Source organism: Lagenorhynchus albirostris, chromosome X (genome assembly GCF_949774975.1).
Source record: "Lagenorhynchus albirostris chromosome X, mLagAlb1.1, whole genome shotgun sequence".
Lineage (NCBI taxonomy): Eukaryota > Metazoa > Chordata > Mammalia > Artiodactyla > Delphinidae > Lagenorhynchus > Lagenorhynchus albirostris.
In genome coordinates, this window is record NC_083116.1 from 14,662,771 (window position 1) to 14,687,170 (window position 24,400).

At 48.1% G+C, this 24,400-nt stretch overlaps 2 protein-coding genes and 1 long non-coding RNA gene across 6 annotated transcripts; 1 reads left to right on the top strand and 2 right to left on the bottom strand.

Moving 5' to 3' along the window:
• Positions 1-2,478: 2,478 nt before the first annotated feature.
• Positions 2,479-14,678, bottom strand: LOC132512878 (N-alpha-acetyltransferase 11-like). Of its 4 annotated transcripts, none has more exons than XM_060136861.1 (8): positions 14,501-14,678; positions 13,929-14,027; positions 13,429-13,487; positions 12,717-12,762; positions 12,516-12,631; positions 12,130-12,420; positions 10,763-10,847; positions 2,479-2,682 (listed from the first exon to the last, which is right to left on the bottom strand). In XM_060136861.1, the coding sequence occupies exons 1-8, from the start codon at positions 14,519-14,521 to the stop codon at positions 2,650-2,652; spliced, it is 750 nt and encodes a 249-aa protein (XP_059992844.1). In that variant the 5' UTR covers positions 14,522-14,678; the 3' UTR covers positions 2,479-2,649. The 4 variants fall into 4 exon arrangements, with proteins under 4 accessions (XP_059992844.1, XP_059992843.1, XP_059992842.1 ...); XM_060136860.1 differs by having other exon boundaries at positions 10,748-10,847; XM_060136859.1 differs by lacking the exon at positions 2,479-2,682 and adding an exon at positions 10,252-10,630 and having other exon boundaries at positions 12,130-12,174.
• Positions 14,679-14,857: 179 nt separating this feature from the next.
• On the bottom strand, positions 14,858-20,185 carry LOC132512880 (N-acylglucosamine 2-epimerase-like). Its single transcript, XM_060136862.1, is given in 7 exon segments — positions 14,858-15,121; positions 15,210-15,225; positions 15,227-15,298; positions 17,571-17,702; positions 18,258-18,433; positions 18,749-18,830; positions 19,779-20,185. Coding segments are annotated over 7 exon segments (882 nt in total). The 5' UTR covers positions 20,043-20,185; the 3' UTR covers positions 14,858-14,981.
• Positions 14,902-21,992, top strand: LOC132512882 (uncharacterized). The gene is made up of 3 exons (XR_009538381.1): positions 14,902-15,262; positions 16,620-18,448; positions 20,560-21,992. It is a non-coding gene; the product is annotated as an uncharacterized LOC132512882 (long non-coding RNA).
• The last annotated feature ends 2,408 nt before the right edge of the window (positions 21,993-24,400 follow it).

Sequence of the window (24,400 nt, forward strand, 5' to 3'; positions counted from 1 at the left end):
AGTAAAGGATTGAGCAAAGCATATAAATCTCAAGTTCGGAGCTATCTTTGACAATGGCACATAGAGAGATTTAACCATGCAATTCGTGACATGCAGTGTCACTCAGACAATTTTGTAAAGGGAAACACAAGGAATGGCACTTCACAAAAGCAGATGCTTCAGGCCACATTAAAGAAAATGCAACTACTAAGTGTTTAATAGTTATTTTTTTCCCCATGTTTCTAACCATTTGGAGTTAAAAATATCCAAGCTGCAGTTCCCATCCTCTTTCCAGTTCACTTCAATGTGTCCATACCAAAATTGAGTAGTAGAACAAAGGAATACTGTGATCCAGTGGAATCATGCTCTAGTTAAACCATGTTTCTAAATCAGCATATCGGAACATCAGAAAGGAAACTAAATGTGCCATGGTAGGCCAGTGTGTCAGCTCCAGAGGCTACATCATAACTTTCATAGGGTGCCAACAGGGCCAGACTAGCTTATTCCCTGGGCTTCCTAACTTGACTCACTTTTTCCTTCCCCATTGCCCAAAATCTAAATATGTTTCTCTCAAACTGACATTGCAAATGTGATCACATCACACTCCTCTTTAAAATCCTTTGCTGGACAGCTCAATGCAATGTGGGTTCTGGATTGGACAAAAAAAGGACCTTAGTGGAAAAACTGGTGGAAACCCAATGAAGTCTGTAGTGTAGCTAATAGTATTGTACCAACCTTGATTTCTTAGTTTGATCATTCTACCGTGGTTATGTAAGATGTTTATGTTAAGGGAAGTTCAGTGAATGAGACCTTGCTGTACTACTTTTGCAACACTTCAGTAAACCTAAAATTATCTTGAAATAAAAAGTGGAAAACATCTTGTCCTGGTTCTTCATTGCCCTAAGGATTAAGTACAAACTCTGCCTTTGCTCGGGAAGACCTGCATGACCTAACCCTTCGCCCTCACATACATACACCGCTCCAGCATCAAAATTTTGTGCAGGGGAGGAGGGTGGAGGATGGAGATGCCACTCCCATAGTCAATCTACTCTCTGATCCTGCTCCAAAGAACTACTTTCAGTTACACGAAGAGGCCGTTCTCTCTAGTCTCTGAACAAATTGATCCTTGCTGTTCCTTGGTATAGTAGCCTCTGCAGACCCTGCCACCCTCCTCTCCCACCTTTTGCTTGGCTGAAATCTTGCTTGTATATTTCAGTTAATGTGGAAAGTTACCTTTCCTAGCATATCTTCCCTGACAGCCCCCCACTCCGCATATATACCACACCACACACACATACCACAGAGTTGGATTAAGTGCCCCTTGTATGTGTTCCCACTACACCCTGTGTATACTTGTGATTTGTCACTTTCACACTGTATTAAAGTTCTGTCTGCCTCCCCCATTTAGTCAATTGTTAACTCTGGATCTTCTCCTTTTATCCACACCTACCACTTTCGTACAACAAGGCAGCCATTGAAATAGCTTGATTTCACAGGCTTAACACTTTGAAGATTAAGTTTTCCATCTGAGTAATTATTTTATAATTTATATGCTCTGTGATATGGTGAGAATGGAGAGTTTTAGTTTTTTCCCTGATACTATAGAGTTTCTGACTGAATTGTATTTCTGCACCAATATCAACTTGTTATCAAAAGGGTACCTATATTCCTTTATTACAGGGATCATTGAGAAATGATCACCACAGACTTCCCTGGTGGTCCAGTGGGTAAGACTCTGCGCTGACAATGCAGCGGGCTCGGTGTTCGATCCCTGGTCTGGGAACTAAGATCCCACATGCCACCCGGTGTGGCCAAAAAAAAGAGAGAGAGAGAGAGAAAAGGGAAGTGTCATGGCAGATTCATCGGTCTCTGGCTTGCACAACTGGATGGATGGTGGAACCATTCACTAAGGCATGGCATATTGAAAGAGGACTAGATTTAAGGGGATAGAGAGAGATTAAGAGGGGTTTTGGGGGGACCTATTGTACTTGAGGAGACTTGAGAGTTACAAATTGAGATATCAAACATGCAGCTGAACATATAGCCATGGAATGGGAGATGCAAATTTGGAAGTTGATGGCTTATGGATGATAAAAGAAATCACTTATTGGGAGAGTACAGAATGAGAAGAGAAGAGGATCCAGGGCAAGTCTTTGAAAAAAATTCAACAAATTTGTAGTCTAGTAGAGAAGGATAGGCAAGCTGCAGAGTTGTTAGAGAGAGATCAGGCAGAGATGTAGGTGGAAAGCCAGAAGAATGTGTTGTTAAATACAAAAGAGCTTGGAAGCCCAAGGGAAGAGAGTGTTTCAAGGAGAAAGTGGCCAAGAACAAAAAAAGGCCAAGTAAAATAGCAGAAAACATCTTATCTTTTAGATGTGGTGACACAGATGTCATTTCCGACATGAAAGAGCTATTCTGGGGAAATGATCTGGATAAAAGCCAGATTGGAGTGGGTTAAGAATTGAGTGACAGGTGATAAAATGGAGTAGCTGGTATAGATAACTCTTTCCTTTTTGACAACTCTTTCTTTTATTTGATTTTTAATTATATAAGTAATACATAAATATATTTTCCTTTAAAAAATGAAAACGTTACAGACAGGACTAAAATCCTCTTTGACCGCTGCTACCAATCCTGGTCGTCTTCCTCACCTTTCAGAGGTAACCATAGTTATTCGTTTGGTATGTCCTTCCTGGCCTTTTTCTGGGTATTAACATATTAATGTTATAGATAATAACATAATTTAATGTACACACATATATATACATGTGCATATGTTTTACATAAACATATATTAAATAGTATAACATGATGTATAGAATGAGCCACTTCATTATTTTAATAAACGCACTACCGATATTACATACTGTATCATAATTTATTTGGCATTCCTATACCGATAGTCATTTAAGTTGTTTCTATTTTTTCCCCAGTCGCTCACAATTCTGCAGAAAACTGCCTTATATACACTCACCCTGTCAAAGAAGGCAACAAGAAGGGAATGCTCATTTAAATTTTAATAGACACTGCTTGCACTTTTTATATTTTAATAGTTACTGTACTACCAAACTGCCCTCCCAAATGGCTGTAACAATTTTCCCTCCCACCAGCAGTGGGAGTCTCATAAGACTACTGACTACCCATTATCCCACATCAGCAACAACTCTTTCAAGATGTTCGGCTGTGGAGGGGAGGAAAACTATCCTGTGGTAGCCAGAAGGGGATGAAAGATTGAAAGAGACAGTTTTGTATGTGAGAAAGGCTTGAGCATGTTTTATTTTTTTGTTTTGTTTCGTTTTTTTAAATTAATTTTTATTGGAGTATAGTTGATTTACAATGTTGTGTTAAAGCATGTTTTAGTGTGCATGAGAAAGCTCCAGTTGAGAAGGAGAGGTTGAATATACGTGAGGAAAAAGAGATAATGACATAAAATTCCCAGGAAAGCAGGGGAGGACATCATCCAAGCACAAGTAAAGGAATGGCCTTCAATGAGAAGAGGCATCATTCTTCTCTTGCATTGGTTTGTGCATCAGAATTCCCTGGAGAGCTTGTTAAAACAGGTTGCTGCCCCTTCCTCCACCAGAGTTTGTGATTCTATAGATTTGGAAGTGGGGTCTGCAAATCTGCATTTCCAGCAAGTTCCCAGGCACTGCTGACTCTCCTGTTCTGTTCTGGGGAATTAATTACACTTTGGGAACCACTATCCTATGTAGCAGGGGAAAAGGAAGGTAGGGTGGGTGTAGAGATGGGTAAGATACGTGTGTTTGGTCGCCAGAAGATGACGGGAGTTCCTATCTAACGGCTTCTATTTTCTCTATGAAATAAGAGTTGTGGTCAAATATTGAACGTGTAGGAGCAGGTGGGAGGTGGTGCTGGGGTAGGAGGTTAGAGGAGAGTGGAGAAAGTTGTAAAAAATGGTTGCAGAAGGAAGGTGAGTGAATTGACCAAAAATATGTAGTAAAATTCCTGGGCCATATTGAAGTCTCATTTGAGGTCTATGATCATGGATTTTACAATAGGCTCAATCTGCCCAATTGTGTGACTTTTTCCAGTAGACGTGGAGAAAGTAAAACATCAGTTTTACCCAAGACTGAAGTTTTGCTACTCTAGTGTCTCAAGAAGACATCCAGCAGCTCATGCTAGAAATCTGGCATCACCATTGATTCCTCCCTCACTCTGCATAACCAATGCATCATTAATATTAATAGCTAACACTTAATATCAATGCTTATTATGCTCTAAGAAATGTTATGTATATTAACTCATTTCATCCTGATACTTCCTATAACTCCTATTATTATAGTCATTTTATAAATGAGGACACTGAAATTATGGATTTGCCCGAATCCATGCAGCTAGGAAGTGGCAGAGCCAGGCTTCAAACCAGACATTCTATAGCACCAGGGTCTAGTTCTTAGGTAGACTCTTCTGCACTGTTTCAACTTCCCAACTACCTTTTTTTTTTTTTTTGGCCATGCCATGCGGCATGGGGAAATCTTAGCTCCCTGACCAGGGAAGTGCTGAGTCCTAACCACTGGATCGCCAGGGAACTCCCCCAACTATCTTTCTGATCTATCCACTTTTCACCCCGTCCACAACCCCTATCCTAGTCCAAGCCACGCCATAGCTCACACAGCCTTGAAGTCCTTTTTCCAGCTTCCATGCTTGCCCCTTTATGACTCATTCTCCACGGAGCTGCCAGAGTCAGCTTTCAAAAATACCAATCAGCTCAAGTGCTTCTCCTGGATTAAAGCTTTTCGGTGGCTCCCACTGTTCTTAGCATAAACCCCGCAAATCCTCCCTATGACTTAAAGCATCCTGGATAATCTGACACTTTCCTAACCTTCTGGCTAGATTAACTGTCATTGTTTTCCCTAAATCACCATATTCCAGCCTTAGTGGCTTCCTTTAAGTTCTTCACATACTTCTCATTCTTTTCCTCAGCAGGGCCTTTGCACATGCTGTTGCTACTATCTAGACTGTTCTTCCCATGAGCGATTGCTTTTTATCCTTGAACTCTCAGCTTCCATGACAGTACCTCCAGGGAGATCTTCCCTGGCTATTGTAAGTAGGCCTCCTACACTTGCACACACATTTTTAAAAGCATTCTCTATTACTGCAGCTTACTTTATTCAAAAAATAGTGGTTTTCAGACAAATATCTTATATTAATGCATATGTGGAACCTGGAAAATGGTACAGATGAACCAGTTTGCAGGGCAGAAATAGAGACACAGATGTAGAGAACAAACGAATGGACACCAAGAGGGGAAAGTGGTGGTGGGGAGTGGTGGTAGGATGAACTGGGAGATTGGGATTGACATATATACACTAAGATGTACAAAATAGGTAACTAATAGGAACCTGCTGTTTAAAAAATAAAATAAAATAAAATTCAAAAAAAGTAGTGGATTTCACTATTTTTTGTTTGTTTTCTTGCTTATTTTCTCACACCCCCACCACTAAATGTAAACTTCATGAGGGCAGGGACCAAGTGCATTTTATTCAGCATTGTACACCAGTCCCTACCATAGTGACCGACACAGAGTAGGTACCCAGTGGATACTTGGCAAGGGAATGAATTAATGAATTGGGGGCAGCCGAGTAGTGACGTCAGACAGGAAGCTGGATATGCAGGTTGAGGAGCCCAAGGGAGGGATCTGGCACAGATATATAAACGCTGGGGCTGGGAATTCCCTGGCGATCCAGTGGATAGGACTCCACGCTTCCACTTCAGGGGGTCCAGATTCAATCCCCTGTTAGGAAGCTAAGATTCTGCAAGCCGCAGGTGGAGCAAAAAACAAAACAAAACAAAACAAAACAAAAAATCCCCAGCCTGAGGCTATAGAGGTAGTATTGTAGAGGACCCCCTGGGAATGGGTGAGATTACCTAAAGGATGAGGAAAGAATGAATAAACAAGAGGCTCTAGCAATGAGACTGAAAAAACTCTAATATTTAAAGATGGACTAGACAAGTCCCTCCCATCAGGAAATTTGCACAAGCCTCTTAGATAGCCTAATCCACCAGAGGGCAAACAGCAGAAGCAAGAAGAACTACAATCCTGCAGCCTGTGGAACAAAAACCACATTCACAGAAAGGTAGACAAGATGAAAAGGCACAGGGCTATGTACCAGATGAAGGAACAAGATAAAACCGCAGAAAAACAACTAAATGAAGTGGAGATAGGCAACTTTCCAGAAAAAGAATTCAGAATAATGATGATCAAGATGATCCAGGACCTCGGAAAAACAATGGAGGCAAAGATTGAGAAGATGCAAGAAATGTTTAACAAAGACTTAGAAGAATTAAAGAACAAACACCTAGAAGAATTAAAGAACAAACAGAGATGAACAATACAATAACTGAAATGAAAAATACACTAAAAGGAATCAATAGCAGAATAACTGAGGCAGAAGAATGGATAAGTGACCTGGAAGACAGAATGGTGGAATTCACTGCTGCGGAACACAATAAAGAAAAAGAAATTAAAAGAAATGAAGACAGCCTAAGAGACCTCTGGGACAACATTAAATGCAACAACATTCACATTATAGGGGTCCCAGAAGGAGAAGAGAGAGAGAAAGGACCCGAGAAAATATTTGAAGAGACTATAGTCGAAAACTTCCCTAACATGGGAAAGGAAATAGCCACCCAAGTCCAGGAAGCACAGAGAGTCCCATACAGGATAAACCCAGGGAGAAACACGCCAAGACACATAGCAATCAAATTGGCAAAAATTGAAGACAAAGAAAAATTATTGAAAGCAGCAAGGGAAAAATGACAAATAACATACACGGGAACTCCCATAAGGTTAACAGCTGATTTCTCAGCAGAAACACTACAAGCCAGAAGTGAGTGGCATGACATATTTAAAGTGATGAAAGGGAAGAACCTAAAACCAAGATTACTCTACCCAGCAAGGATCTCATTCAGATTCGATGGAGAAATCAAAAGCTTTACAGACAAGCAAAAGCTAAGAGAATTCAGCACCACCAAATCAGCTCTACAACAAATGCTAAAGGAACTTCTTTAAGTAGGAAACACAAGAAAAGGACCTACAAAAACAAAACCATAACAATTAAGAAAATGGTAAAAGGAACATACATATCGATAATTACCTTACATGTGAATGGATTAAATGCTCCAACCAAAAGACACAGGCTTGCTGAATGGATATAAAAACAAGACCCATATATATGCTGTCCACAAGAGACCCACTTCAGACCTAAGGACACATACAGACTGAAAGTGAGGGGATGAAAAAAGATATTCCATGCAAATAGAAATCAAAAGAAAGCTGGAGTAGCAATACTCATATCAGATAAAATAGACTTTAAAATAGAGAATGTTACAGGAGACAAGGAAGGACAGACACTACATAATGATCAAGGGATTGATCCAAGAAGAAGAAATAACATAACAATTATAAATATATATGCCCCCAACATAAGAGCACCTCAATACATAAGGCAACTGCTAACAGCTATAAAAGAGGAAATCGACAGTAACACAGTAATAGTGGGAGACTTTAACACCTCACTTACACCACTGGACAGATCATCCAAACAGAAAATTAATAAGGAAACACAAGCTTTAAATGACACAATAGACCAGATAGATTTAATTGATATATATAGGACATTCCATCCAAAAACAGCAGATTACACTTTCTTCTCAAGTGCGCACATAACATTCCCCAGGATACATCACATACTGGGTCACAGATCTAGCCTCAGTAAATTTAAGAAAATTGAAATCATATCAAGCATCTTTTCTGACCACAGCGCTATGAGATTAGAAATCAATTACAGGGAAAAAAATGTAAAAAACACAAACACGTGGAAGCTAAACAATACGTTACTAAATAACCAAGAGATCACTGAATAAATCAAAGAGGAAATCAAAAAATACCTAGAGACAAATGACAATGAAAACACGACGATCCAAAACCTATCAGATGCAGCAAAAGCAGTTCTAAGAGGGAAGTTTTTATTTATACAAGCCTACCACAAGAAACAAGAAAAATCTCAAATCAACAATCTAACGTTACACCTAAAGGAACTAGAGAAAGAAGAACAAACAAAACCCAAAATTAGCAGAAGGAAAGAAATCATAAAGATCAGAGCAGAAATAAATGAAATAGAAACAAAGAAAACAATAGCAAAGATCAATAAAACTAAAAGCTGGTTCTTTGAGAAGATAAACAAAATTGATAAACCATTAACCGAACTCATCAAGAAAAAGAGGAAGAGGACTCAAATCAATAAAATTAGAAATGAAAAAGGAGGATACAACAGACACTGCAGAAATACAAAGCCTCCTAAGAGACTACTACAAACAACTCTATGCCAATAAAATGGACCACCTGGAAGAAATGGACAAATTCTTAGAAAGGTATAACCTTCCAAGACTGAACCAGGAAGAAACAGAAAATATGAACAGACCAATCACAAGAAATGAAATTGAAGCTGTGGTTACAAATCATCCAACAAACAAAAGCCCAGGACCAGATGACTTCACAGATGAATCCTATCAAACATTTAGAGAAGAGCTAACACCCATCCTTCTCAAACTCTTCCAAAAAATTGCAGAGGAGAGAACACTCCCAAATCATTCTATGAGGCCACCATCACCCTGATACCAAGACCAGACAAAGATACTACAATAAAAGAAAATTATAGACCAATATCACTCATGAATATAGATGCAAAAATCCTCAACAAAATACTAGCAAACAGAATCCAACAGCACATTAAAAGGATCATACAGCATGATCAAGTGGGATTTATCCCACAGATGCAAGGATTCTTCAATATACACAAATCAATCAATGTGATACACCATATTAACAAACTGAAGAACAAAAACCATATGATCATCTCAATAGATGCAGAAAAAGCTTTTGACAAAATTCAACACCCATTTATGATAAAAACTCTCCAGAAAGTGGGCATAGAGGGAACCTACCTCAACATAATAAGGGTCATATATGACAAACCCACAGCAAACATCATTCTCAATGGTGAAAAACTGAAAGCATTTCCTCTAAGATTAGGAACAAGACAAGGATGTCCACTCTCACCACTATTATTCAAAATAGTTTTGGAAGTCCTAGCCATGGCAATCAGAGAAGAAAAAGAAATAAAAGCAATACAATTGGAAAAGAACAAGTAAAACTGTCACTGTTTGCAGATGACATGCTACTATATATAGAGTATCCTAAACATGCCACCAGAAAACTACTAGAGCTAATCAATGAATTTGGTAAAGTTGCAGGATACAGAATTAATGCACAGAAATCTCTTGCATTCCTATACACTAATGATGAAAAATCTGAAAGAGAAATTAAGGAAACACTCCCATTTACCACTGCAACAAAAAGAATAAAATACCTAGGAATAAACCTACCTATGGAGACAAAGGACCTGTATGCAGAAAACTATAAGACACTGATGAAAGAAATTAAAGATGATACCAACAGATGGAGAGATATACCATGTTCTTGGATTGGAAGAATCAACATTGTGAAAATGACTATATTACCCAAAGCAATCTACAGATTCAATGTAATCCCTATCAAATTACCAATGGCATTTTTCACAGAACTAGAACAAAAAATCTTAAAATTTGTATGGAGACACAAAAGACCCCAAATAGCCAAAGCAGTCTTGAGGGAAAAAAACGGAGCTGGAGGAATCAGATTCCCTGACTTCAGACTATACTACAAAGCTACAGTCATCAAGACAATATGGACTGGCACAAAAACAGAAATATAGATCAGTGGAACAAGATAGAACGCCCAGAGGTAAACTCATGCACCTATGGTCAACTAATCTATGACAAAGGAGGCAAGGATATACAATGGGGAAAAGACAGCCTCTTCAATAAGTGGTGCTGGGAAAACTGGACAGCTACAGGTAAAAGAATGAAATTAGAACACTCCCTAACACCATACACAAAAATAAACTCAAAATGGATTAAAGACCTAAATGTAAGACCGTACACTATAAAACTCTTAGAGGAAAACATAGGAAAAACACTCCTTGACATAAATCACAGCAAGATCGTTTTTGATCCACCTTCTAGAGTAATGCAAATAAAATCAAAAATAAACAAATGGGAAATAAAAACAAAAATAAACAAATGGGACATACATACACAAATATGTATTCAAAGCTTTTGCACAGCAAAGGAAACCATAAACAAGACGAAAAGGCAACCCTCAGAATGGGAGAAAATATTTGCAAATGAAGCAACTGACAAAGGATTCATCTCCAAAATTTACAAGCAGCTCATGCAGCTCAACAACAAAAAAACAAACAACCCAATCCAAAAATGGACAGAAGACCTAAACAGGCCTCTGGGCCTGTTTCCTCTCCTGTAAAGTGGAGGTGATCATGGCTCCCTCACGAGGCTGCCGTGGAGCCCTCTGAACGGCCCTGGCCCCCGAGGAGCCTTGGGCAGAACCCTGACTTCTCTTCAGCCCGGTTCTGTCTGACCCCGAGCCTTGGAGGCCAGCCACGTCTAGGGGCCTCCTCCCTCTCCTCTCACAGCAGCCTCTGAGCAGGACGGGCTTCTTCCTCGGAGAATGGAATCTTGGGCCGATGGCCTTCGTTAAGGTCCTGCCAAGGTCTGGCTCCCCGCCTGCCAGCTACAGAAGCTAAGGTGAGGAGGGCCAGGACTCCTGGCGACGCAGCCTCCAACTGTCCCAGGCCACCCCTGCTCGCCTTGCCTGGGGACCGCAGCCCTGGCCCCGCAGGACTCTTACCTGCAGGACTCTTACCTCATCGGCCATCTGGGTGAGGTCCCGCTTCATCGTGTATGCGTCTTCTCCATCTGTATAGTATTTGGGCTCCACTTTGCTGATCCTGGGGGCAGCAGGTGGAGAGAAGGAGGGCAACCCAAATCGGGGGCAATTCTCCTCAGCCTTCTGGCATCATCTGCTAGTGGGGCAGGGTGTCACTGCCCCCCCCAAGGACCCTTTGGGAGACATTTCCAACATGGTCTTCCCTCTGCTTTCTCCAACAGTAAGTAGCACCCAGCTCCTTTATTGCCCCCCACCCCTGGCATCCTGCCACTGCCCCTCGTCCCTAACCTGGCCACCAAGGATCTGTGTCTGTGGTTTCCTGTGAACTGAAGCCCTGAATTTGGCAGTCCCCTCCCCTCCCCTCCCCGCCCTGCTCCCTGTCACTTCCTGGGCATGCATGGCTGGCTCGTATACCTAACAACTGGAACCGGGGAGGGGTGCTGCTGCCTGGGCCTCTGTTCTTGGTGGTCGTTACCAGGCAGCGTGGCCCCTAGCCCGAGCAGCTCAGGGGCCAAGCCTGCGCTGGGAGGTGTGTATGCAGACCTGGGCACCCTGCCACTGAAAAGGGAGCCAGTCTGGATGGCCCAGAACGGCCCTGCCAGCCTTAAGACCCTAGAACTGTCAACCACCAGAGGCATTTGCATCCAGGCCAAAGATCCTGCCTCAAATACCCAGCCCGGAGGCCACTTCCCTTCCCAACAGTCCCTCCTCGTCCCCCACCAAGCTGAAGCTGACACTGTCTCAGTGGGCCCTCCATGGACAGCCCACCTCAGCCTCACTTTCCAGCAGCTTTCACCACAATGTACTGGGCAGAGCAGTTCCCTGCTAGGCTCTCTCTGTCCTGCGCTGGGCACACAGAGACTGCCACATCCCTGAGTGGACCCAGCCTCATCCACTAGGACACCCAGGGCTCTAGATCCCTCCGCTGCTCTTGCCACTGGCCCTTCATGCGCGGACGTGCTCAGATCTATCCTTTCTTCTGGTCCCACTTAGATGCTTCTGGGTGCCTGGTCACTCAGTTCTGCTCCTTGGCTTCTGTTCCTGTCCTGGGCCCTTGTCTCTGCTTCCGAACCTCTTCACCGTGCTGCCCTTCCAGCATAGCCGCCACCAGCATCAAGCAAGAAACACCAAGCGTCCTCCAGAAGCGCGACATGCCTCAAGCAGCCTGCGGCAGGCAGGTGCTCTGCCCCCAAGAGTGCTGTCCACAGCCCGCTCCCCCATCTCAGCTAGCCCTAGCCGCCCTCACGCCCCTGCCTGGAAGGTAGTTCAGCCCATCTCAGCCACCTGGATAAGCCAGATCTGGGGACCATCCCACTCCATGAGAAAAATGTAGATCTACTTACTGAAAGTTGAGGGTGTTGGAATAGAGGCGCAGAGCGGCCCGGTTACTGCAGGGGAATAAGGCACTGCTGAGCTGTACAGACGAGGCCAGGCAGGGACAGCACATGCAGGTCTTGCCCCTCCTCCCGGTCCCCCTCCCCACTAAGCCCACTTCCCGATCTTCTCCAAAAGCCAAGGCAGCCCAAGATCCACATCGAGGCAGTATCCCCGCTGGTGGTGGTGGGATGAACTGGGAGATTGGGATTGACATATATACACAAATATGTATAAAATAGATAACTGATAAGAACCTTCTGTATAAAAATAAATAAAAGAAAATTCAAAAAAAACCCAACAAAACAGACAGTATCCCCCTACCCACCCCCCTTCCCTCGGCCCTGGCTTCCACCTCTTCCTGACATGCAGGGAGACGTATTTGGCATTGAAGTTCTCGATCATGGCTCCGCAGGCCTGGTCCACCAGCTTCTGAGCCAGGCCAAGGCGCCGGTGGGAACGCTTCACAGCCTGGTGGGAGAAAGGTGGGACCTCGGGGCGGCTCCAACTAACTTCCGCCCCCGCCCCCACCAGAGCCTGGGTGGGCCCTACGCACCAGCGAGGTGATGTGTCCATGGCGCACATTGTGCGGGCCCTCTTCCCTAGAGCAAGAAGAAAGGAGAGGGGCTAGGCGTGAACCCCAAAGTGCATCCAGTCCCGGGACGGGGGAGAGCCACGACTCTCCAAACCCCAGGCAGCAGCCAAAAGACATGTGCAGTGTCAATGGAATACTGTTCAGTGCTAAAAAGAAAGGAGCTCTCAAGCCATGAAAAGACGTGGGGGGAGACTTCAATGCATATGACTAAGTGAAAGGTGGTCTGAAATGTTTACACACTGTATGATTCTAATCATATGACCTTCTGGAGAAGGCGAAACTATGGAGACAGTAAAGAGATCAGTGGTTCCCGGGGAGAGGGGAGGGAGGGAGGGCGGGCAGTGAAACTACTCTGTTTGATACTATAGTATCGGATACATTGTTATACCTTTGTCCATGGAACGTAGAACTCAAAGAGTAAAACAATGTAACTATGGGTTTCTGCAATAATGTAACAGTATCGGTTCACCCATTGTAACAGATGTGCCACAAGATGTTAATGTGAGAGGAAACTGAACTAAAGGAACAGTCTATTAATTAACAAAACGAAACAAAAAAACCAAACCCAACCCAACCCAGGCAGCATCCACCAGACGCGTGCGGTGTCGGTGTCCCTCCTCCCCCCACCCCCAGGTCAGGCACCAGGCTTGTCCCTCCGTCCTTGGTGACTCACATTTTGGCCAGGACATACCCCACAATCTTCCCATTCTCATCCTCAGCGACGTAAGAGAGCTGGGTGACAGGGAGGAAAGAGAAGGCAGAAAACAAGTTCCTGTCAGAGCTGGAGGCGCCCTTATCGGACACCTGGCCCCAGCGCCTGCCTGTCGCTGTGTGCATGACAGACAAGCCCATCGGGCAGCGAGTTCAGTGACAGCTCCTGACCTCCAGGCCAAGTGGCTTGGTTTTCCCACATCACACCGTGCCCCCTTTCCTTAACCCAGAAGAAGTGGACAGACACAGGTGGGAATACTGTCCCTACCTTGGCCCTGTTCTTCGCCCCTCTTCAAGGCGCCTCCTATCCATCTCCCGCCACCCCAGCCGAAAACACTCAGGGCCTCATTGACCCATGCGCTCCCCGGACTCTTCACGACCTCGCCGGCTCGTCCCAAGCCGACCCAGGGTGGAATTTCCTTGGCCTGGTTTCCCTCATCCCCAAATTCAACAGCTGCCCACCTGGGGCCAGGAAAGGCCATGGGAGAAATAATATTTCATCTGGTAGTTCTCGGGTAGGCACAGGAGGTTGCAGTGCTGCATGTTCATCAGGTCCTCTGGCTGCGGGAGAGGAGGGCAGTGGAATGCAGTCAGGCCGGGGGCTGCGGTGACTAAGTAGGCCTCGGTCGTGTTAGAACCCTGCTCTGTCTACTCAGCGACCCCCGCACCCCACAGGGCTGGGCGGGCGCTGGGACTGTCTCCGCACAGGCCTGGCCCACAGCCGCTGTGCAAAAACTGACTGTTCCAGGAATGAACGTTGAGCTCCAGGAAGCTCCCCGACACCATCCAACGGAAACCCGACATCCGGAAAGAAAGAGTTCGCAGCCCCGGCCCTGCCCCCCTGGCTCCCCCGGCCTCCTCTTCGGGTAGATCTAGCCCCACGGGGACGTGGCCTTCACTTTTCCGCGCCGGGCGGCCGAGGGCGCCCAGGGCGGCTGGCCCGGTGATCGGCCGGGCCCCTCAGGAGCACGCGCACGCGGCCACCGGGCCACGCTCCCACGCGGCGCGGACAGCCTCCGGCCCCGGCCCCTCACCCTCGCATTGCGGATGTTCATAACGGCGGCGGGACTCGCGGCTCCCAGCGGGTCGTGAACACGCAGTCAGCTGCCACCGCGCTCCGAAGAGACGCCGGGGCTGCCAGGCCAGGGCTGTGGCTGGGGCTGTGGCTGAGTCCGGGATCGCGGGGACGGCGCCGGAATATGACGCGTCCGCTGGAACCGACCACCGGCCGGAAGTGCGCGCCGCCGCGCCCGCACGCCGGGCCCGCCCTCCCGGCCGCTTGGCCATGCGCAGGGAGGGCCAAGGGCGGGGTGGGGCCTCTCCGCGGGGCGGGCCGGGCCAATGGCCGGGCGGACCCCGGCGCGGGGCGGGCCTGTTGGCAGGGTGGGAGGGTCCAGCGCGCGGGGCGGGTCACTGGTAGGGCGAGCAGGTGCTCTCCAGCCAAAGGCGGTGGTTGGTCCCCCACCCGACACCCCACAGACGCTCACACACAAGGGCAGTGGAGCAGGGTTGGCTTTATTCTGCGCCTCGGCGGGCGGGGTCGGCGGGCGGAGACCGGGCGCTGAGGGCCAGGGCCGAGGCCGGGGCGAGGCGGCTCAGCAGGTCACTCAGCATCTCCTCGCACATGGCGAGGCACCGCGGCACGTGGAAGCAGCCTGCGGAGAGAGGCGGGAAGGCGGGTTTGGAGGGCCGTGGGCAGCCGAGTGCCCCGAGCCCCTGGGCCCCGCCCTTTCCCCCACTCACCTTTGAAAGGACCCCCCCTTGATGGTGAGGGCGATCTTCCCTTCTCGGTTCAGGTAGGCAAACCATTCCCCGTACTCGGGATCGCGAAACTGCAATAACAGTGAGGCAGTGACAGGCAGCGCCTGCAGGAACCGCCCAGATGCCACAGGCCTGGGAAAGGGGCGTTCACCGTTCCCACTAAACCGCTACCTCGGGGTCAGAGCCCGGGCTGACCCCCGGCTCCAGAATAAGTGCTTTTAAATGAGGTCCCGCCTCCTGGACAAATATGAAAGCAAGGGTCTTTTCCTTTTTCTTCGGGGGGGGGTGGAGTTTTGAGTCTGCCGCTAGTTACCCCACTTGGGGAAGGGGCCGCAGGCTGTGAGATGAAACCTTGCAAGATGGAATTTAAAACAAAAACAAAAACCCTGCTTGGGACTACTGAGCTTGCGCTCTAGAGCCCGTGTGCCACAAATACCGAAGCCCGCGCGCCTAGAGCCGGTGCTCCGCAACAAAAGTAGCTACCGACCGCAGTGAGAAGTCCGTGCGCAGCAACAAAGACCCAGCGCAGCCAAAAGTAAATAAATATAATTTTTTAAAAAACTGTGTAAAAAGAAACGGAACCCTGAGGAAGTGCTGACCTACCATGTAACTTTGTAACAAGTTATTCCTTTGGAGCTCCTGTTCCCTGCTTCAGAGGACTGTCTTGCAGTGGATGAGATTGTAGATAGCGCTACATTGTAGATATCCCGTACAGAGGTCTGACTTCTCCCTTACTCACCACAGGTCCCAAACACATCTCCCCCTCCCTCGGAGCCACCTGAAGCCTGCCCCTGCCCAGCAGCTCTGTTGACCCTTTCCAAATTCCTCGCTTCTCTCCTGCCCAGTTCCTTCCAGATGCTCCAGGATAGACCTCAGAGCCCTGGCCTAGGCCCTTCCTCCCCAGATAGAGACCTGAGTGGAACCCCTTCTCAGAAGGACCATAGAATAAATCAGTGACATTGAAGTCCACTACCAAAAATGTCTTTTTAAATGGGGACCTATGAGTAGGTGTATTCTTCATAGGGGGGAAAACTAGTTCTGTATCTGTTCATTCTATGTTTCCAGTGACATTACCCATGTCCTTACTTATTATTCGACTACTGGATATGACACGGGAAGATAACAAAGGATTTGACTGTTTTCCTGTCCAGCCTTTCCATGGATGTCTGAATTTTTGCTTTCTGTATTGTTATGATGATTAGTGCATAGTGAATTACCTGTTGTTTATAACTTTTGTGATTGTTCGATACAATCTCTCTTTCTTGAAAATGTATTCCTTAAATTTCACTTTATGCAGTTAAGAGCGATCACCTCGAACACATGTTCTCTATGAACGCCTTCAATATTAACATATATCGCCTCTGGTCTTGTGGCTCCCGTGTTTGGAAGCAGTGACGAGCGTGTGCAGTACTTGGAGATGCCTCTCTAACCACAGCATAACACGAACACATTTGGAATTTCTACTGGTGACAAAGTCGGACACTGCTAATACTGTGGTTCACTGCTTTCATTCATGATGGACGTGAATGCTGGATTTCAGTTAGAGGTTAGTGCAAATAACGGTGGAATTTTCTCTCAGGTTTCAAAGTCCACAGACCTCAGAATAAGACCCCCCTGTTGTAATGCCTCCCGTACTGGGGTTTACTAATGGAGTGAGTCGCGGCTTTGGAAACACATCGGGAATCTTCCTTCGTTCCCCGTCAGGCTCCGCGCCCGAGGTGCCCGTCGGCAGCAGCTGGTACAGCTCATCGCTCTGCTCAGGCACTCGGGCCTCTGCGGGGGGCGGGGGGCTGGCTTCCTTCCTACCTCGCAGATGATTCTCTCTCCTTTGCTGGGCCTGCCTATGCCCTCTTCTCCTTTCCTTCTGTACTCCAAGGTTACCTTGCCTCACGTGGCCAGCCCACACCTCTCCCGCTCGACCACACTCTGACCCCTGAGCCGCTGCAGCCCCCACCCCGGGCCAGGCCCCCACTCACTAGCCAGGATGACAGCCACAGCCCGCTCTCCCTGCCTTCGCCTAGTGCCCTCTGGCCTCCCCTCCTGAAGCCCCAGCTTTTTTCCTTCCCACTAGCCCCCCAGTCCCCTGACCTTGCTTTATTTCCCAGAGCTCTCATCACCATCTGTGTTTGCTGGTTTACTTGTTTATGGTCGGTCCCACCAGCACCAAATATGAGCTCCAGTGGGGCAGGGGCCACTCTCTTGACTGAACAGAGAGCACCAGGGCCGGGACTTCCAGGAACTCTCAGACCTACTGAGGGAACACGTCCGGCGAGGGGGGGAAGGAGGGGGTGTGCCGTGCCTGCGGTCTCCTCCACACCGCTGAGGCCAGGAAGCAGCACTTACCTGGCGGAAAGTGTACTCGGCCACCTGGTAGAAGATGTTCAGCAAGGCGGAGTCCCCGCTCTCACTGTAGCCCATGAGGAAGGCGATCATGGCTTCGCTGTGCGGCCACCAGAGCTTCATGGCCCACTCCAGCTGAGAGCAGAGCGGAGGCAGGCATCTGAGAGCCCTGGACCCCACTCCACCACCCCTCTCAGCAGGAGAGTCACCCCCATCTTTCGGGCCCTGGCTCAGACTCCATCTGGCCCAAGCTCTTGGAGCTTAACCACGGGATGAACGTCTCTGGGGGCCTTAACCGCCCATCAGATCGCGACTAGCTTCCTGAGCCAGATGTAGCCCAAGCGGCCCCTCCCAAAGGGCAGGGCTGGGGTGGGTGCCCCTTGAGCCCTGGAATCGAAACCCCGGCTGCTCCCACTGCTGATGCCTTAGGGTCACTCAGAGAGCCTTTCCAAGATGAAGGGCCATGTGTCTCCGCGTGGGCATGGCCTGCGCTCCCTCACGGCCTCCCTGTGCATGTGAGCTTGAGGGCCACCGGCACAGGAGTCGAGCTTCCCACTGGGGTCACACCAGGCAGGTTCACTCCTCTGAGCCCCGGGTCCCCCTCTCTGAAATGGATGATGACAACACGCACCTCCCTGGGCAGAAAGCCTTCGACAGGCTAGTACCATGTAGCCCTGGGTACATTCCCACCTGGGTGGGGCATAGGCCATCAGCACCCTGGAAGTAGATGAGACTTCCATCGTCGGGATCCCATCCAGAGCGGAAAGGCAACAATAGGAACTTGTCGATAACGTGGGCTCGAAGTTTGGGGTCACCTCTCTGGACGGCGTGACGGAGCAGGAACCAGCCAGCTTCCAGCGCGTGGCCTGGTGAGCGCTCGGGTAAGGCAGGCCGCGTGTCCTCCCCCAGGCGGGGGGCTCAAGCGCTGTGCTGACCGCTGACTCCCTTCCTCTCTGCCCCACTGTGGGGCCTGCTTTGAGCCCCCCAGCCCGGCCAGTCTGCCCCAGAGTCACCCTCCTGCTGCTGACACGCCAGCGTGGGAGGCCCGTCCCCCCTCCCCTGCCTGGTCCTCGGTGTGCTGAGGGCGGAGGGAGGAGGGCACTCCCCGCATCTGGAGTCCAGAACCAAGGCTGAGCGCCCCCCTCCTCCTGGGCCGCCCCCCAGCCCACCCTGCCCCTCACCTGGGTTCTGGTGTCTCCCCAAGCAGCCAGAAAGCCCCTCGCCATCCTCTGACACATTCTCCAGCACAGCCTGCCCACCCCTCTGCCGAGGGAGGAGTAAAAGGTAGCTTGGCCTTCAGCACCCCCTGACCCTCGCCCCATCATCCAACAAGAAAGACGCGCCCTCCCACCCCCCCTCCCTCCTGATCTGCAGGCTTGGGTGGCCTCGCTCAGAGGGGCTTTGGAGGAGGAGCCGATTCACTCCCAAGGGTCTGGACCTGTCCTAACCCTTGCTTTGGGCCTGGGCCCCTGACGTGGGGAGCGTAAGGCACTGAGCGGAGGCTGAGACCGGGGGGACTGGGCTGTGCAGAGGCCTGGGACGAAGCTGAGTCCGGCCAGGCTTCCTGCTCCCTGTCCTAACCCTTGCTTTGGGCCTGGGCCCCTGACGTGGGGAGCGTAAGGCACTGAGCGGAGGCTGAGACCGGGGGGACTGGGCTGTGCAGAGGCCTGGGACGAAGCTGAGTCCGGCCAGGCTTCCTGCTCCCTGTCCTAACCCTTGCTTTGGGCCTGGGCCCCTGACGTGGGGAGCGTAAGGCACTGAGCGGAGGCTGAGACCGGGGGGACTGGGCTGTGCAGAGGCCTGAGATGAAGCTGAGTCCGGCCAGGCTTCCTGCTCCCTGTCCTAACCCTTGCTTTGGGCCTGGGCCCCTGACGTGGGGAGCGTAAGGCACTGAGCGGAGGCTGAGACCGGGGGGACTGGGCTGTGCGGAGGCCTGGGACGAAGCTGAGTCCGGCCAGGCTTCCTGCTCCCTGACCTGCCTGGGGCTCTGGCACCCACCCCGGCTCCCCCGGGGCCCTCCTTCCCTTCCCGAGGGTTCTGGGCCGCACCTCGCCCCATCTCCCCGTCTGTAAAGGGAGCCACCGGCGCCCGGCTCCGGGGGTGGGTGCGGGCGGAGGAGGCGCCCCGAGGGTGGGGCGTAGGGGGTCGCCCTGCCCCCCAGCTCCCCAGGCCCTGTCTGGCGGCCGCCGTCCGCCCGCTGCCCTGCCCCACCTGCACGTGCCGCAGAATCCTCCGAGCGCACCAGTCCCCCAGCTCCACGTAGCTGCCGGTCAGCTCGTCGTCAGCCTCCCCGAGCTGCTCCACCAGGCTGAGCAGCAGCATGGGCACCGCCATGGACTCCGCGGCCGGGGCCCCAGGGAGCTGGGGCCGGCGCAGCCCAGAGGGGTTCTCCCGCACCCAGTGCACGATCTGATCCATTATCTCCACCGCTTCGCTCTGGGGAGGGATGAGGGGAGGCCCAGGCTGAGGCTGCATCCCATCTAGTCTGGTACCCCAGGTGCCGACCTGCTGGGTCCCCAGCCCTGGGGTGGGAGAACCATGTGCTCCCAGCCACTCATAGGACACCTTCACCAAGGCCTACTCTGGGCCTGGCCCCAGGCTGGGGGCTAGGGCTCCCACTCTGGGGGCGTAGACCATTCCCAGAGTGTGAGGTCACGTTTGAAAGCAAGAGGGGGCCCAGGGAGGAGGGAGTGGCCCTCTCCCGGCCAGGACAGGGCACGGATTGATCCCTGTGAAACAGAGCAGGACCCTGCAGAGACTTCTGGGGGGTAGACCCCCTGTGTCCCCCGCCTCTTGTCTGTAGAAAAGCTTTAGCCTCCTAGGCCTTCCCCGAGTTCCAAAGAGCAAATATAATCATAGAAGTGAGAAAATGCAGAAGCAGAGGAAAACAGATAAGCAACACAAAATAATAATAGTTTAGCCATGAGAGAAAGTCATGGACCTTTAGTTGCTATAGATCATACCTGAGTCATATTCCTGAGTTGTTTTGCAGATACTAAGACCCCCACCGGGTGGAAGAAGGTAAGGGCATGCTGACCACCGGCGTGTAGATCCCAGACCACTGGAACCAGAAGGTTGATGATGTTGACTCCTTCCCGAAATACCACCTGGTTACCTCACCACCAACCAGTCAGAAGAACGTCCATAAGCTGATCAGGTATCCCGCCACCCCCTCCCTCACCTTGCCTTTAAAAGCCCTTCCCCGGGGCTTCCCTGGTGGTGCAGTGGTTGAGAGTCCACCTGCCGATGCAGGGGACGTGGGTTCATGCCCCGGTTCGGGAAGATCCCACATGCCGCGGAGCAGCTGGGCCCGTGAGCCATGGCCGCTGGGCCTGCGCGTCCGGAGCCTGTGCTTCACAACGGGAGAAGCTGCAACAGTGAGAGGCCCGCGTACCGCAAAAAACAAAAACAAAAACAAAAACAAAAACAAAACCCACAATGAGATATCATCTCACACCGGTCAGAATGGCCATCATCAAAAAATCTAGAAACAACAAATGCTGGAGAGGGTGTGCAGAAAAGGGAACACTCTTGCACTCCTGGTGGGAATGTAAATTGATACAGCCAGTATGAAGAACAGTATGGAGGTTCCTTAAAAAACTACAAATAGAATTACCTAATGACCCAGCAATCCCACTACTGAGCATAGACCCAGAGAAAACCATAATTGAAAAAGACACGTGCACCCCAATGTTCACTGCAACATGATTTACAATAGCCAGGTCATGGAAGCAACCTAAATGCCCATCGACAGATGAATGGATAAAGAAGATGTGGTACATATATACAATGGAATACTACTCAGCCATAAAAAGGAACGAAATTGGGTCATTTGTAGAGACGTGGATGAATCTATAGAGTGTCATACAGAGTGAAGTAAGTCAGAAAGAGAAAAACAAATATCATATATTAATGCATATATGTGGAACCTAGAAAAATGGTACAGACGAACCGGTTTGCAGGGCAGAAATTGAGACACAGATAGAGAACAAACGTATGGACACCAAGGGGGAAAAGCAGCGTGGGGTTGTGGTGGTGTGATGAACTGGGAGATTGGGATTGACATGTATACACTGATGTGTATAAAATGGATAACTAATAAGAACCTGCTGTATAAAAAAAATAAAATAAAATTCAAATATTCAAAAAAAGAATTAACGCTACATAGATAATTATTAGGTCAACTAAAAAATTGGCATATCGTTTGCTTGGATAAAAATATTGTATCAATATTAAATTTCCTGAAGTTGAAAACTCTACTGTGTAAATGTAAGAGAATATTATTATTTAGAGGAAATGCTTACTGAAATATTTGGGGGTGAAGGGCTTTATGCAAGTAACTTACTCTTGAATCGTTCAGAAAAATGTTATGTATCTGTATTATTTGTGTGTGTATGTGTGAATACATGTCAATTTAAAAAAATGCTGGACTAGAAAGTTCTTGAATAAAACTTTTTTCAAAACTAAAGTTTTTGTTATAATTATGTGTTACATGTAATTTCTAATTTATAATATATAATTACAAATAATGCCTATTATCACAGCTAATAAAGCTGATAGAGGTCCTAGTTTTCTGTTATTTTATATATATATATATATTTAGTCTTTTTAATTTTAATAAAGTTACAGAAATAACAAAGGCTTTTGAGAACCACTGTTGAACATATTTAGTTTGCAGTTTATTTAATTAATTAATTTATTTTTGGCCACACCACGTGGCTTGTGGGATCTTAGTTCCCTGACCAGGAATCGAACCTGCACCCTCAGCAGTGGAAACGTGGAGTCCTAACCACTGATCCACCAGGGAATTCCCTAGTTTGCAGTTTGAAAAAAAAAAGATGAATGAGCCACCAAAGCAGTTGGAGAATTAATGAATGTTTTTATAGGTAAATGAATCAGTCTTTTCATTCATGCTATCTGGGTTTTGTGTCAGGAAGTCCTTTTGGTTCTACCCTTAAAATACATGCAGGATCAGACAACTTCTCACCACCACAGGCACTGCTGTCCCCACCATCCAGGCATTATTACAATAGCTTTTTTAAAAATATTTATTTATTTATTTGGCTGCACCGGGTCTTAGTTGTGTGTGCAGGATCTTTAGCTAACCCCAAAAGTGCACCCTGAATGGGAAAGAACAGGATATTGGCCCTGGATAGTTAAGGTACATATCGAAGGGATTTCAATGAGCCCAGACTCTTGCATCTTCCCATACACAGAAAAAACGCTAAATTCATTAACTTGGGATGTCTGGTTTTCTTTAATTAAAAGTAATCTTTTGATGTTCCAACTACCTGGGTTTTGTTGAAAAAACTCCTATATATCCTGGCTCCTTCTTTACCTCTTTGGAACTGTCTCTCAGAGAGATCTGAGAAGCTGTCCTCCGGGCTTAAATCCTCGAAATTCTGCCAAATAAAACATAATTCTCAACTTTTAGGTTATGCACTTTTTTTCAGTTGACACTCTCTACGGTGTATCCCGCACAGAGCAACAATGGGATCCTGTTCTGGGGTAAGACAGATGTGTCCCTCCTCTGCTCAAGACCCTACAATGGCTCCTGATTTCAATCACAGTAAAAGGTGAGAGGGAGGGTTTCCCTGGTTGCTCAGTAATTGAGAGTCCGCCTGCCGATGCAGAGGACGCGGGTTCATGCCCCGGTCCGGGAAGATCCCACATGCCGCGGAGTGGCTGGGCCCCGTGAGCCATGGCCGCTGAGCCTGCGCTTCCGGATCCTGTGCTCCGCAACGGGAGAGGCCACAGCAGTGAGAGGCCCGCATACCGCAAAAAAAAAAAAAAAAAAAAAAAAGGTGAAGGGGAGCAGAACTGGCCACCTCAAAGTCACAATATGCCTCTTTGGCATGAGGATTATTTCGAGCTGACTATTTTTAAGAAACACCAGACACAGGAGAAGCTTTGAAAATCGAAAAGTTACCCTTTCGTAAGAGATATTTACATTTATAAGGGAAATCTCCATTTGTGTGTCTTCCTCTCTATACCAGGAAGAGGAGGACGGTTTTATCTCTAGAAGCTCTTATCAATGGAGAACGTAATAATTTCGATCTGCATCACAACCCTATTCTTGTTTATTGTGCTTTGCTTGATAGCCTCCCATAACCGGCTCCTACAACGTCTCTTTTAGCTGAAGATGGTATTTAAAATAATGGCTTGAGGAGATGGGGCAAGATAGGGGTAGGAGATAAGAGGTACAACCTGTTATATATAAAATAAGGTACAAGGATATATTGTACAACATAGGGAATATAGCCAATATTTTACAATAACTAAATGGATTATAACCTTTAAAACTTGTGAATCACTATATTGTACACCTGTAACATATAATATTGTCCATCAACTATACTTCAATTTAAAAATAAAATGATGGCTTGAGTCACTTCCTGAATTACTCAGTTTTCACGGCTATCTCCCATGTATACAGGAGGTATGCATGTTATTAAACTTCTGTTTGTTTTTCTTCTATTAATGTCTTTTTTTTTTTTTGCGGTACGTGGGCCTCTCACTGTTGTGGCCTCTCCCGTTGCGGAGCACAGGCTCCGGACGCGCAGGCTCAGCGGCATGTGGGATCTTCCCGGACCGGGGCACGAACCCGCGTCCCCTGCATCGGCAGGCGGACTCTCAGCCACTGCGCCACCAGGGAAGCCCCTATTAATGTCTTATTTTTGGGGGGTGGTCTTAGTCAAGAACCTAGAAGAGTAGAGGGAAAATTATTTTTTCTCCTCAACAAAGGCAAAGTCTTTACCAATGGCCTACAAAACCCTCCATGATCTGGCCCCTCTGCTACTTATCAGCCTTAGGTTCTACTACTCTTGTGTATT